The sequence below is a fragment of the Impatiens glandulifera genome, chromosome 3 (assembly GCF_907164915.1).
Source record: "Impatiens glandulifera chromosome 3, dImpGla2.1, whole genome shotgun sequence".
NCBI lineage: Eukaryota > Viridiplantae > Streptophyta > Magnoliopsida > Ericales > Balsaminaceae > Impatiens > Impatiens glandulifera.
Window position 1 is genome coordinate 10,577,348 of NC_061864.1, and position 15,126 is coordinate 10,592,473.

Consider the following 15,126-nt stretch of genomic DNA (forward strand, 5'->3'; position numbering starts at 1 on the left):
GTAGATAAAATGACAAATTATCAGGACAGTCTCTTCTCATTATTTTTATTATTTATTTTTAGCCTTTAAATTAATTATTAAAAGTTCAACATTCATTTTAGATAGGTATTAATAGTTCTTTCTTTAACTTTTTAATTAAAAATAACGCTTTAAACATAAAATATTAATTTTTATATATTATTCTTAATTATTAATTTTTATATATATATATCCTTTATCATTTATTTTTATATTTATATAATTATTAATTTTATATATAGATAATATATATATTATTTATATCTATAAAAATAAAGTTTAAAAATAATTTATAATATATATATATATATAATTTTTATATATATTATCTTTAATCATTAATTTATATATATAATATATATTTTAAAAAATAATTTGAGAGTTAAGTAATTATGAACTTTTAAGTACTCAATTATTTCTTATGTTCAAACTATTTTTTAAAATATATATTATATAAATATTGTATATATATATATATAAATTAATGATTAAAGATAGTATATATATATATATATATATAAAAATTATATATATATATATATATATATATTATAAATTATTTTTAAACTTTGTTTTATATATATATAAACGATTTAATAATTATAATTATAAATATAAAAAATAATGATAAAAGATAATATATAAAAATAATATTTTAAATTTAAATTGTTATGTTTAATTAAAATGTTACGAAAAACTATTAAAAATTATCTAAAAGTTAAAGTAGCAATTTGTTTTAAAAATTAATTTGAGAATTAAAAATAAGCGATTAAAATAATTAGAGAAGATAATTCACTTGCTAAAATAATTTAACCAACAAATCTTTCTAAGTAAAATACATTTTCTTTTTGTTTTTTTTTTAAATTCTAGTTCTAATCAAAATCATAAAATACATGTCTTATATATTACTATTTAATTCAACAAAATAAGGAAGAAGGATAATGAAATTAGGGATTATAATATAATCTAAATAAACTCTAAACCAAATAAGGCTAAGCCAGTTAGTTAGGACCAGACTCATTTCACCTTCACAAAGACTCTCTCCCGTCCCAAATCTCCGTCGTCGGCGCCGGTGATTTACGAGTGACAGGAGAACTAACTAAGATGAGCCGTTCCCAATCGACCAGGCGAGTTCAGATCGGCGAATCTCAGCGCATTCGCTACGACGACGAGGAGGAAGAAGAAGAAGAAGAACGTCCCCGTGAAACCCCTTCCGGAACTCCAGATGAGAGGGAAAACAGCTTTAAGCTCAGGGCTCAGGAAGGAAAATTGACGGAAGATCAGGAACCCTTCATGGGAGTCAAAGTTCGCCGCAAAGCTTCTATTCTCAGAGATTATCGGGGCGATTACATCAATGTTCCTTCTCGTTCCTATATCATGAAGATCCTCGAGAAACAAGGTATATTATTCACGTTACCCGATCTGATCGGAGACTTATGCATCTCTTTTTCTTGAAATTTACGGTTAGGACATGATAGCGCCTTGGCTCTGAATATTAGGTTTAGTTTCAGTTTGGTTTCCTTTTTCCTAGTTAACAAGTTCTTCCAGGTACATTCACATTTGATTACACTTTCTCTTATTGACAATTCTGTGTTTAGAGCAAATTGAACCATTACATGTGTTTAAAAAGTTAATCAACATATTGTTGCTAAAACACACTGGAATTAATCATGACCCAGGTGATAAAAAGGTCCTCTTTGCTGATAAAGTTTTGAAGTTCACCAGCACTGGAAAAATGAAGAAACAGATACTTTTAATCACAGACTACGCCATTTACACGCTTGACCCTACCACAGATGCCCTTAAGAGAAGGATTGCCCTGGCTGCGGTTGAAAAGCTTTCCTTAAGCGAGCTAAGTGATAATTTCATTGCGATTAGCATACCAACTGAGTATGATATGCTCATGGCTAGTACCCGAAAGACTGAAATTGTTACCATTTTGGTGGAAGCTATAAAGGAGTCATCAAACTATGAGCTGGAGGTGCATTTTGCCAATAAGTAAGTGCCATAGTTTCTTTGATTCTGAATAATGACATTTTTACCTTATTGCAACACAGTTATCAAAATAATTCATGACATGTGGAAATAGTTTCTCCATTTTAGTCATCTAGGATTAAATATATTACAACCATCTAAATTTACTAACTTCTAGGCTAGGAAGTGAGATTTGAACATCTGACCTCTTTATCAGTGTGCTAATATCACATCCCACAAAGGGCCCTTGTTGGCTTTGTTATAATGTTGTATCCCTTCATTTTAGATGTCGCCTTTTTATAAATGGCTGGTGTACAATTTCAGGTTTGAGTACCTGGCAGCAGCTAATATTGAGAAGGAAGTTATATTCGAAGAAGTGGAAGGTATAATGAAAAGTTTTTTGGATTCTAGCAAAGTGTACTTTGTGTTTGGAATGCTTTCACAAACATCTTGTCTTGTTGCTATATTACAGGTGGTGTAAGAACAAGAATGGTTCGCAAATGAGATGTATTGGCAATTGATGACTCAATGTTAAGATGGAGCAAGTTAGTTTCCTCCTTCTTTCATGTCCACGAAAATTGCTTCAATTCACACCATTATTTGGTAAACTAAGATTAGGTCTTGGCTTTACGAGTTCAATTGATCAGGATCTGGTCTATAGGATTGTACATCTGTATCCGTGTTTAGTTCTTGGCTTGTTGCATATTTGAGGTTCTGTTGTTATCAGAGTATCGTTTATCAAAATGAATTTCGTAAATTATGTACAAATATTTTGTATTGCTTGCAAATTTATTATCAGTATAAGTAAATGAAGTTACGACTATTACATTGAGAATATTTGTTCAGTCTCTAGAGATTTGGACTAAGTGGCTTACTGCCTACCCTAAGTTTTTTATTTTTCTGAGACCTGATTTATTTTGGAATAGGCTAGCACAACATGCAACCGTCGTGACCCCACACATTAATTTAGGTGCTTTCCTTGGGAATTGAATTTACTTCCATGAGATCTTATGTTTGATTCTCAATGAAAACACCATGTCAAAGTGGTATGTAACGGTGGGGGTGGGTAGTAATGCCAATTCCTCAAGATATTAGTCGAGGTGCCTCGAAAAGTGGAAGAGATAGACACCCTTACTGAAAAAAGTTAAAAAGAGGATCAATAGGAATAGGAAGAGATTTTTCTTTATTTAGCAATCTACTGTTGATAAAATCTTTACCAATGAGCTAGGAAACAGGAGCAACAAAACATGCACATAATCTCTATGAAACAGAAGAAGAAGAAGCAATGTTTTCAACTGGAAGCACCGAAGCTGGGGTTGAATCCCCTGACATAAACTCTGATGATGGCCGAGCTGGTCTGAGATTCTCAATTCTTTTAACAACATCCCACATTGTGGGCCGATGATCTGGCATCTTATCTACACATGCCATTCCTATCTGAAGCATCTCTACCATCTCTTCCTCAACATGAGGATGCTTCAAAATCTCCGAATCAAAAACTTCAGCAGTCCACTCCTCCTCAACAACAGAAGATACCAATGAGACCAACTGAACATGTAAGGGTGATTTTCCTGTTAGAAGCTCAAGCAGCAGGACTCCGAAACTGTAGACGTCGGCCTCTTGGGATGCTGGTCTTTCGACTGTTAGTTCAGGAGCCTTGTAACCGTCAGGTTTTGTCGTCGGTGAGCTTGATTGGTTCATTAATGTAACCAAACCAAGATCAGAAACGCAAACCGACTGTGTAGATTTGAGGAATATGTTTGAACTTTTTACGTTTCCATGGATGAACTTTCCTCCGTCTTGCAAATGGATATGAGTGATGCCTCTTGATGTGCCAATTGCAATTCTTATCCGCATTTCCCAGTCCATTGGCATCTGTCCTCGTCCTCCTCCTCCTATAAGAAACAGTATGTGGCTGTCTAAGTTATGATTTCAATGAAATTTATTCAATTTTTCATTTGGATTCAGATTCAAATCATTTGGACACAGATCCAGAAAGTGTTATATTTGTACATAATGATCCACAACATACCGTGTAAAAACGAAGCAATGCTTCCGAGAAAATAATAGTCGTAAACCATAAGCTTTTCGTCTTCGGAGTAAAAATAGACACGTAGAGGAGCAACATTCTCGTGTCTAATATTTCCTATCAACTCCATCTGCTGTTCAAACTCTCGTCTGCTCAAGCTCAAATCCTTCAATCTTTTCACCACCACCGTTGTCCCATCCTCTAAAGCTGCCTTATACGTTATCCCAATCGTTCCCTTCCCAAGAACCTCAGCCGAAGCCCTTAGCAATTCTTCCAAATCAAACGCAAGCCCAAACCCATCAAAGAACACGAGTTTCGCTTCTTGGTTATCTCCGGCCGTCTTCATGGCCAACTTCATATTGTGTCCATCCTCAGGTGCTCTATTCGAGTAGAAAACGATCATTGAAACCGCAACTATGGCAGTCAACAAAACAGTGCTGGAAATTATGATCCCCATTATTGCAGGCTGGGTGAGTCTTGTTCTTGATTTTTGTGATTTTTGTTCAGTTGGAGGTATAGGAGTAGTAGGAGCAGAGGGCCTAGTGAGATTGTTACCAGAGAATACCCAATTGGGAAATCTTTGGAGAGAGTTAGGGACGTGACCGGTGAGATTGTTATTGGATAGATCTAGGACTTGAAGCATGGTAGGGAAATTGAGATCAGGAATGTCTCCGGAAAGAAAATTGTTACTGAGATTTAACGCTATGAGCTGAGTTAAGTTCCCAAGCGAGGGCGGGATGTTACCGGTGAAAGTATTTTGGGAGAAGTTGATGATTGATAGGTTCTTCCAAAGAGAGAAATCAGGCAAAGGGCCTGAGAAGTTGTTAAACTGAATATAAAGAGCAGTCAAGTTTGGTAGTTTAGTGGAGAAATCAGATGGAAAAGGACCTGATATTCCGTTAGATCTGAGACTCAAAATCTGAAGAGCAGATAAACGGGTCAATGTATTGGCGGGTATGGAACCAAGCAAGCCGAATCCAGGCAATCGAACAGTTACAACTCTGGATGAATCGTGATTGCAGGTGATTCCAGTCCAAGTGGTGCAGACTGATGAATTCATCCCCCAGTTGATTTGTCGGGTGTGGGAAATGTTGGTGATGAAATCGAGTAAAGCTTGCTTGTCTTCGACAGGCTCAGCTTTACTCGTACCAAATAATATTAAGAAGAAAATCGAGATAACGAGCTTCAGAGACGACCTCATTTCCTTCTCCATCAGTCAGTTGATGAGATTATCAGAAGAAGAACATATGTAGTAGTAAATAGTAATCGAGTGGGGGGGACAAAACACATGCAAAGACTGGTTGTGGATTATATATATATTATATCGAAAGAGAAAGAAAAGAGGTGCATGGAAGTTTACGTATGATTGCTTGCGGGAGCAGGAATGGAGTTCCGATCGATGCTTAATTCCAGAAAGCTAAGCAACGGGAAAGTTGTTGAGCTTCACATAACATTTTAAGACTTGTAATTTCAAATACCATATATTTTGAATTTAACTAATTAATAAATAAATGTCTCTCATGTTGTAGGACCCATTACAAATGGCATACCTACTACATGTATATATAGAAAAAGAGGCTTTTGGATTAATTAAGTAATTTGACATGATATTTTGATCATTTAACCAGAATACTAGTATAGTATAAGACTAGATAACAATTTGATTCAATAATTTGTGATGAGAAAAGATGTAGCACATCCTAACATGACAAGACACAAACCTAAAAATAATGTTAAACATGTTTGATACGAAAGATTGGCTTGACTCAAATTCAATTTATAAAAGTGGTACTATTAATTATCGAGTTTTGAACATTCTAAACATTATTGTTTTTAAGTCTCCTCGGTAGGGGCCGTGTTCATTGGGACACCCACACCCTAGTGGGTAATTAATTATGTGGCTGGCCTTTTATATTGAAGACATGATTGTGACAGTAAGTAAGGAGGACCACCCCAATCCCCTTTGCAATTTAACAGGGCGTGCTTGTTTATGGTACAGCCAATATGTTCTTCCTTTCATTATACAATTCAATTATTCAAATTATATCCCACTTTTAATACAAGCTTTTAACATTTCAAAATAAATAAATAATATATAATAAACATAGAACCATCTTGCAATGACAAAATATGACAGTGTAATACAAAGAACTAAATAATTTCAAACTAATATCTCACCATATAGACAACCTATTGCTTCCATTCAGGACGACCCATTAAGGAAATGTGCTAATGCCTTGTCCGTATCATTTTCGTACATAATTAGAACTTCGGAAACGTTCTTTGACGAGAATCCCATTTCTCTAAGAAGCGTGTAGCCATTAACAAACTCCTTCACCTTAGAGATTGTCAAGGTGCAAACAGATATCAGAGAAATAATTCATTCAACAAGTTCTAACTACAGAACATTTTAATATTTAATTAGTCATGGGAAGAGGAAAGATATAAAAGGTAAAATTATTAAAAAGGGAAACAATAATAATACCTTTGTTGGATTGTCTCCATAATGTGCTACTGCAAAAGGCACTGCCTCCCTGCTAAGACCCGATGCTATGTATTTGCTAATAACAGGATTATCAGTAACAGAACCCTGAAATCATTTCACATAATTTAGCCAGCCAGCCAGATTTCTGTAAGGAAACTAACAATTATACCTAACCCCCACCCATAGGGTCAAAAAGTATAGACAAAGCAGCCAGCTACATATGATATGTCCTTTAAATTTTGGCATTTTTCCTCTATAACCATATGCCAAATTTGGGTCAACAGTTTTTTAAATCATTACGGTCCGTTAAGGCCTCAGCCCCCTTCCGGGCCACACCTTGGAGGTCGGACAGCATTTTATCAATAATGGGTTAAACCCTAACCTTTTCAAACTCTGTGGATTAACCCGTACTTTTCAATATGGATTGACCCAAACCATTCCTTAAAACTAGGGATTGGATTAACCATATTACCAAAGGGAATAGATATGACATGTTATTGTTACTCTGGCTAAATCCTCAAAGTTAAATGGGGATATTCTTTGTACTGTCCATGAAGACTCTTCTGATTCAAATATCAATGATAATTAAGTTTGTTGGAAAAGTAAAAGATATGAATCTATCAATCTTCTTGTGTGTTCCAAATATATTAAACATGTCTAGACTTTCTATTTCAATTTGTCTATCTGATGCCAACGATCAAGTGCTGAATTTGATATATATTAAATAAACAAAAACCAACCATAGATGATGTTGCTGCAGTATTATTATTAGATGAGATGTTTTCCAGGCCAAGCTTGCTCCAGTTCTGTGTTTCCTTCTCTAATTCAGCTAATATCTTCCTCTCAAGATCAAAGTCAAACTGAAATGTACTTCGAGGAATATCTCCAAATTTGGGGAATAACTGAGGCTGCAGAAGTAAAAAAATTAACGAATCTCAGCCAAGGATTAGTCAAAGAAACCAAATCTAGTACACAAAACAATGTAGTTCCATCTTCTTCGAGAAAAAGGTTCTATTGAACTCATTTTTACTCCCCTTCACCTCAAAAGACATTCTTTTTTGAGGTAACTGTTACTGATAAATATTATTATTAGGATTGACCAGATACAAATCTGGTTTCTTCGCTTTTATTAGGTGGGTGGATCTCCTCAATGTTTAGCCAATAATCGTAATTAAGTGTCTAACCCTAGCTGAATCCAGAAAAAAAAAATGATGCTCGGGAATCAAATTGGTAGACACTCAGAGAAGGAAATGAAATAGAAAGGAATAATAAAGGAAAAAAGAGGACTAGATAATGCTTCAACTCAAATTGATTACAACTACAATGATTACACCATTATCAGAACACCTGCAACTATATCACCAAATTCAATACTCCTGTTCAAATCAAAAGGAACAAAAGGTAGAGGAGACAGATCAGTCAAACATAACTAAGGTAGGTAGATCTAATATATGTGTATACACGAAAAATTCAACTCCATTCCACAGCATATGCAATCATAGAACAGAAACTAATAGATTCAGCAAGGATGGAAGACTTACAGGAGGGGTAATTCGATACTCCTGCTTCAAAGCAACTCTAATCCCTAAACCTGCTGTAGAAATTCATTTGACAACTGAGATTAGAATCAAAGTATGATGCCTAATTTGGACAAAACTTTCATTCAATCGTCAAATTAACAATAAGGAGGTACAAATTTCCGAATCAGCCAAAACACAGATCAAAAGGCTCACCGGAGGCGGGGGAAGAAGAGTTGTGATGAACAGAAGATGTGCGAGCGTTGGTAGGTTGTTGAAGGGAGTGACCGGATTGACCGATCCTAGGATAGTGAGTGGAAGGTCCGTACATCGGATGAGCGGAAGAGGCCGACGACGACGTAGCTGGCCGGAGGGACTGCGGTTCGTACGGTGTGGCCGTGTTCCTGAAATCATATTCCATATTTTCAATCTGTAATTCTCCTGATTTCAAAGCAAATGAGGAAGACGATCAACGGCACAAGTAATCAGGAATTGAATTGTTCTATAACTAGAGAGAAAGAAAGAGATTACCCACCGTATATAAGTCAAACCGTATTTTTCATTGAATTCACTTTGTTTTGTTTTCCTATAAATGACTTTTAATAACCTTGTGATTATAGATTAGCAAAAAAAAAAACTAATTATATATTTATTGAGCTTGTTTAATCTTTAGTTTTATAAATTTTCTTTTCTAGGTTAACAAAATTATTTTATAAGTAACTATAATCCTCTAACAGTTAAATCACTAATTTATTAACTAAAAAACAAATTAGCTTTACTAAAAAAATTATTGTTTAATCTTAAAAATTTTAAATAATTATTTTTTTTAACTAAGTTTTCTTCATAAAACCTATAAAATTTCCAAAATCAAACAAACTCCAAAGACTATATAAATAGTGATTAATAAAGAATCAAATAAAATATAACCGATAGAGTTATTTGTGTAATGATCTCATATGCTCTTTATATTTATTTATTTTTCATATTTTATAAGAGATTTATTTTTATTATTTTATAATAATATAAATTTATAATATAATATAATGTATATTATATTTTTAAAAAAAATTATATAATTTTATCATATAATATTTTTATATTTTTGTAGAAGATATAGTATAAACTGTTCCACATGCATTTTTCGAAATAGAACGGAATAGGGATAATAAAAAAAATCTCTAAAGTAGAGCGGATGGATGATAATGGTAGTGAAATAAAACTCCGAAGTAGAACTAGACAGAAATTGTAGTAAGAAAATCTTCAGACACCCATTATTCACTCTGATCTATTCCATTATCATCTCTAAGAGTTTAACTCACTTGTCTAATATTTTCTCTATACAAATATTTTTTAGTGTGAATCTAACCAAAATAAAATTGATATAATTTTTTATTTTATAAAACTCTTCAACTTTACTATGATTAAATTGATTGTTATGGACGGAAAATTGATATGGTCCAATTCGGAAGGAAGTAATTTCAATAAATGTGAAGACACAATTGTGTTCAACTGTCAAAGATGTTATGTAATATGATTTTCCACGTACATCTTTTTGTAAATAAGTTTCGAAATGTATGTTTGAACCTTCATTTCATTTCATTTCACTTCAAATGAAAATTATTTGAAAAGATAGTTTAAATCAAACAATCTTGGGATAGATCATCAATTAACAATTCTTCCATTCTAAACAAGCAATATATCATTAATAGTTCATTACATACATCATGATCAGCCAAACCCAAAGGAGATAATTTTATAAAAGTGGGATCTCATCTTACTCTTACTAGAGGAAGCACTTGTTTTGTAGGCACAGATGCACATAAGGATCGATAAAGGAAGCAAATTAAGTAACCAGAAAATGAATTGTTGACCCAAAAACATATAACATAATAAGATCACTTGTTGTTCATCATCCTATTGCTGTTGTTTGTTTGTGCAGAGAAATGAATGGTATTTGGATTCAGGTAACAGAAAACCATCCTTTCTTTGGAGTAGTTCCAGTTGCACGATATTTGGCAGCCAGTTCCTCAGCCTTGAGAATATCTTCAGCACGGTTTGCTTCAATATTGGCCCTCTTCTCCTCTGCTTTCTTGTGGAGAATCGCTATCTTGTTTCTCATTTTCTCTCCATACCCAGCTCTTTTTCTCTCCAGTTTTTCCTGTTGCAATTTAATTAATATATATTTCATTTAATGATGATGATCAGCTCTCCTTAATTACCTCTAACTTTTTCAACTTAGCTTCTATTTCTGCCTTTTGGGTTTCCTCCCATGCTCCAATGGAAGATTTCTTCTTCAGAGCTCTGTTTCAAATTAACATATTATAATAGATAGAGACTGTTTGTTTGTTTGTTTGTTCTTCCTAGCTATATGAAACTATTATTATTATTATTACTTGTTCTCTGCCTTTGCCTTCTCACTTTCTTCCCAAGCTTTTACTATGGCCAATTTCTTCTCTTTCGAAACTCGTGCAAGAACAATATCTGAAAATATTAATTAACAATCATCCTTCCTCATAATGTGCACCTCTGTATTTGTTTGATTTTTAAAAAGACAGGAGGATATCCACCTCTATCTGTTGAACCCTTGGTTTCTTCTTCTTCTTCTTTCTGTTTCTCTTCAACCGCAACAGCAACATCATCAACAACAGCAACAACAGATGCAGGAGAAGGAGAAGGAGGATCAGTATCTGCAACAAGAACGATGATGTGAGTGTGTGTCAGTGTGTATGTGTGTGAGAAAGAGATGAAGTTTATAAATTACTTGGAAGAACAACTATGGCTTTAGAATGATGATCATCATGAGGTGGAATAGGAGTTAAAAGCTGGGTCTTTTCTTCTTCTTCTTCAACGGGAGCTTCATCGGAGTGGACAATATTATCGTGAAGAGGAGGAGGAGGAGGTGAAGGCGAAGGAGAGGGAACAGAGTGCGATTCCACCGTCGTCGTCGTTTCCAATACCGTCATCTCGATCGATAGTCTAATTAATTAATTCATTAATTCATCTGAGTAGTGTTTCAGTTGTGACTTGTGAGTAAGTGAATTGGGAATGGTAATCGTTGTTTGTTGCTGCGGAGGAGACGGAAGTTCTGTGGTGGGTTGGTTGACACTACTTATATAGAAGAGAAAGAACAGGACAACCACTTCCAACGGTAATCTCAACTGTTCATTCTTCCTTTATTTTTATTTTTTTTAGAATGAACAAAGAAGGAATGACGTGTTATCGTATCATGTGAGGAGATGACTAATCCGATATGTTACGTGTATAGACACTGTGATGTATCACACTAATGAAGTGACACATATACACACAAAAGTAAAGTATCACCTTCCTCATTTGTTAATTTTTTCTTTGTACATGTGGCGCTTTCTTAATGAATAAATGCACTACTTGAACAGGTAGCATCGAACTAACCGTGATGAGAGAGAAAAAATTTATTATTTTTTTCAACCACGTCATTCCCTCCCTAAATCATTTATCTATAATTAAGTATAACTTTGGATCAAACAAAGCTTAATTAAATAAACTTTTGCAAAGAAATGGATAGCTGTATTTTGAGCACTAATATATACTTTTGTATGATTACTCAACCTTTTACTTTAAAATGAAAATGGACTTGGACCCTACATTCATTAATGTTGGGATTTGAAGGAGGAGACAGACTGGACTTAGAAGGATCCGTTACATTTATAATACCAATAACATTTAGTAGTGTCTTATAGAGCACAAAAGCAATATCACATTTTTAATTAATTATAATTCATTTCAAATCATTTAATTAGTCAGGCTTATTCCTAAATCTTTAAATAATTCTTATCTTTATATTTATTCTTTCATGAATCAAAATATACTAAAATAATTTTTTTTTAAAATTTATAAAAATAGCAAGAACCCAACTAACTTCAACTAAAAAAAATCAAGTTCAAGCAAATAGAAATATCACACTTTATCATATTTCTTGTTTTGTTAAGGCAAAATTGAAGAGGCCAATGGGCCTAAACTCATGACATCTTTGTACAAAACACATGTTTCCAATATGCGGGCCTTTTTCTTTTATATATACAAAGAGACAAATTAATGAATTATGTTGATCCATTTTATTTTTTATTTTTTGTTCGCTACATTATCAAAATATACATTTTTTTCAATTTCATATTATAGTTATTTTGGTAAAAAATACAAAGATTTAGAAACAATTTGGATCATGATAAAATGAAAATGTATATACTAAATGAAGTAGATAATAACTAAACAAAAGTGTTCTCAATTAATGTGTGGAGGTTTACTTCAATTCATTTAGACCCTAATGATACTTCTAGATGTTAATGTGGACTCATTTGTATTTGTTGTAAATTCTCATAAAAGACAACAGTTAGATAGATATATGCTCACTTAATTTTATGGAAATCCTGGTGTTCATGTTAAGTCTGGCTTACTAGTTTGATTTTAGAATTTGGGTAAACATTTTTTCATAAAATTAAGAATCACAGTAGATCATAATCGACTCGGTATATTATTTAGGAAGGTTTCAAATAAAATAAAATAAATTCGAAAACAGTTATTAGAAAGTAGAAACACTATGCTATAAATTAATTATACATTAGATTGCAAATATAAATTGCCAAAATAAATGACATTATTAATTGTTGAATTTTTTTTTTTTTCTTTAGTTCACTTTTGTTATTTATATACATTTTTAATTATCATAATATTTTATGTTGATTTTTCTCACTATCAAGACTTTTCTTGTTTTTCTGTTTACTTTTTATATATATATATATATATATATATATTAATTTGGGTTTGAAAATAGTGTTACAAGCAAACAAAAAAGAAAAAAAGTACCAATTAATTTTAGAAATATAATGAGTTTAAAATTCAAAATAAAAGTCTACCACTAGTTTGGTAAGTGTGATTGTTTTTTTTTGTAGGGGAAATAATAGAACATCCCCAGCCCAACAAACGGGACCATATTTTGGCATCTTCATCTTGTCAAAGTGACACAAATCAAACAAATATTCATTTGAAAAAAAAAAGATAATATTAATTCTTTTGGAACATATTTTATAAATTTGATAAAATATCGTTTTTTATTAAAAAAAAATCATCTACTTTATTCACAATTTTCGTACTAAATATAAACAAAATTATCTTAAATATTCTGAGTTTTATCATTTTTAAAAATAATTATAATAAAATATATCTTCTCAAAAAAAAGTTAAATATAGTACAATCTTTTGTCCAACAGTACATGTGGTTACAATTAGGGAATTTTTTGGTAACATAATGATTAACATTTTTTATTCTTTGACTGATGGCTTATTATACTTTATAAAGAAAGTAAATAAGAAGAAAAAGATAATGAAAACACATCACATTTAAGAAATACGCCTACCAAACCAAAATTCATTCATTCTTTACCATGGAAAGAAAATCTAATCACTATTTCCTACTAAAATTGAACATTTTGTGTTCTTCTAAAATATTCCAAGTAGGCAAATTTAAACTTATGAATGTATTTGTTTTTGGATAAATGATTTATACAATATCTTTATATTTGAAAAGAGAAAGAAAATATATATTGAGAAAAATATAAAAAGAGAAAAATATTATCTAAAAGTGCGGTATAAATCATTTTTCTTAATATATATTATCTATATTATTAAGATATTGATTTGATAAAACTTATTAGGGCTTATTAAGTGTTAAGAGTTTGCATGAAGTTCGTTTTTCATTAAGAAAAAATAAATATTTATTCGACATGTTAACTTACTAAATTTAAAATAAAAGATACGTTTCGATACTTTCACTTTCTAAATAAAAAACACAAAATATCAGTTCTAAAGGTTAACTTCTTAAATTAAAAATATATATATTATTTTAAAATGTTAATTTACTAAATAAAAAATATATACATCAGTTTCACATTTTAAATTTCAAAATGATAAAATAATAATACATTTTTGTTTAGAAAACAGAGAAAAAATAAATATTTAAAATTATAATTTCAAGCTAAAAAAATAAAATTAAAAATATAAAAATACATTAGTTTGAATTATTTATTTTTAAATGTGTTACTAAACCTAAAAATTAGAATTGCAATATTAATTCTAATTTCAATTATATAATTACCAAACATACAATATAAATTTATTTTTTAATAATATAATATTATCAATAAACATTTGAAACATAAATATTTTTTAAGCCAAATTAAATTTGGAGAAGACATCTTTATTTATATAAGTGAAGATTGTCATAAGTCACGTGAAAAGGATAGATAAGACGAGAGGAAGATTATTGCTTAGAGAATTCGAATTTGACTACTCTTACTTATAAAATATTTGCAATAATATTTAAAAATGTAAATTTTATTGGAGCTGAGACAAGGGTCACTGTTTCTACAGGCTTCTTTGTCTTTTTATGTATAAATGTTATTTAATTTTGTAATTTTGTAAAAATTCCACTATATATATATGCAATACATAAATTATTAAAAACATTATTTAATTTACGTGTCTATTCAGAAATGGAGTAAGAAGTTTATAATATATGCAATGATGGAGTAAATGTCAGAATTAATAGGATTAATTATAACAACACACATGAAATGGATGGGTCATTTAATATATTTATCATTTGATGTCAAATTAAGCAGCATATAAAAACTATTTTATATTTTTAATCATTTTCAACCCATAACACGAGGGATGTTCGATTTGCCTTTCGTACTATCCAAATCTTATATATACCCTACATTTTCAATATTCGATCCTCTCTAATTAAGTCATTAAACTAATTAAAATTATATTAAATAGTTAGCAATAAATACAAATACTCCCTCGTGATATTCAATATTTTAAGTTTTTACAAACAATAATCTTTATTTAGTTGGGTTATATATATTTGAACAATTTAAATATATACAATCTTAATTTATAGTGTTTTGGAGAGCAGAGGTTATTTAAGTGTTACGAATATTATCTCCATTAACTACAAATTAGAACTAAAAAATTATATTCATATAGATTAATTTGAATAGAAAATCAAGAATTAATGAATTAAAACTAGCTAGCTACCATCCTTATCAATGTCAAACATACATT

The 15,126-nt window shown here is 31.3% G+C and overlaps 4 protein-coding genes across 5 annotated transcripts; 1 reads left to right on the forward strand and 3 right to left on the reverse strand.

The window, feature by feature from the left end:
• The first annotated feature begins 1,014 nt into the window (after positions 1-1,014).
• LOC124929311 (myosin IB heavy chain) lies at positions 1,015-2,829 on the forward strand. Its single transcript, XM_047469641.1, has 4 exons — positions 1,015-1,417; positions 1,698-2,016; positions 2,317-2,375; positions 2,465-2,829. Exons 1-4 carry the CDS (start codon positions 1,123-1,125, stop codon positions 2,494-2,496), a joined length of 705 nt encoding a protein of 234 aa, XP_047325597.1. The 5' UTR covers positions 1,015-1,122; the 3' UTR covers positions 2,497-2,829.
• On the reverse strand, positions 2,768-5,460 carry LOC124929310 (probable inactive receptor kinase At4g23740). Its single transcript, XM_047469640.1, has 3 exons — positions 4,025-5,460; positions 3,210-3,887; positions 2,768-3,126 (listed from the first exon to the last, which is right to left on the reverse strand). The coding sequence occupies exons 1-2, from the start codon at positions 5,232-5,234 to the stop codon at positions 3,253-3,255; spliced, it is 1,845 nt and encodes a 614-aa protein (XP_047325596.1). The 5' UTR covers positions 5,235-5,460; the 3' UTR covers positions 2,768-3,126; positions 3,210-3,252.
• A 618-nt stretch (positions 5,461-6,078) lies between these two features.
• On the reverse strand, positions 6,079-8,519 carry LOC124929312. 2 transcript variants are annotated; one of them, XM_047469643.1, is made up of 5 exons: positions 8,240-8,519; positions 8,048-8,097; positions 7,247-7,414; positions 6,507-6,611; positions 6,079-6,359 (listed from the first exon to the last, which is right to left on the reverse strand). In XM_047469643.1, the coding sequence occupies exons 1-5, from the start codon at positions 8,442-8,444 to the stop codon at positions 6,225-6,227; spliced, it is 663 nt and encodes a 220-aa protein (XP_047325599.1). In that variant the 5' UTR covers positions 8,445-8,519; the 3' UTR covers positions 6,079-6,224. The 2 variants fall into 2 exon arrangements, with proteins under 2 accessions (XP_047325599.1, XP_047325598.1); XM_047469642.1 differs by having other exon boundaries at positions 8,048-8,100.
• A 1,231-nt stretch (positions 8,520-9,750) lies between these two features.
• Positions 9,751-11,085, reverse strand: LOC124932541 (remorin-like). The gene is made up of 5 exons (XM_047473192.1): positions 10,785-11,085; positions 10,591-10,710; positions 10,417-10,504; positions 10,243-10,324; positions 9,751-10,181 (listed from the first exon to the last, which is right to left on the reverse strand). Exons 1-5 carry the CDS (start codon positions 10,984-10,986, stop codon positions 9,984-9,986), a joined length of 690 nt encoding a protein of 229 aa, XP_047329148.1. The 5' UTR covers positions 10,987-11,085; the 3' UTR covers positions 9,751-9,983.
• Positions 11,086-15,126: the final 4,041 nt, after the last annotated feature.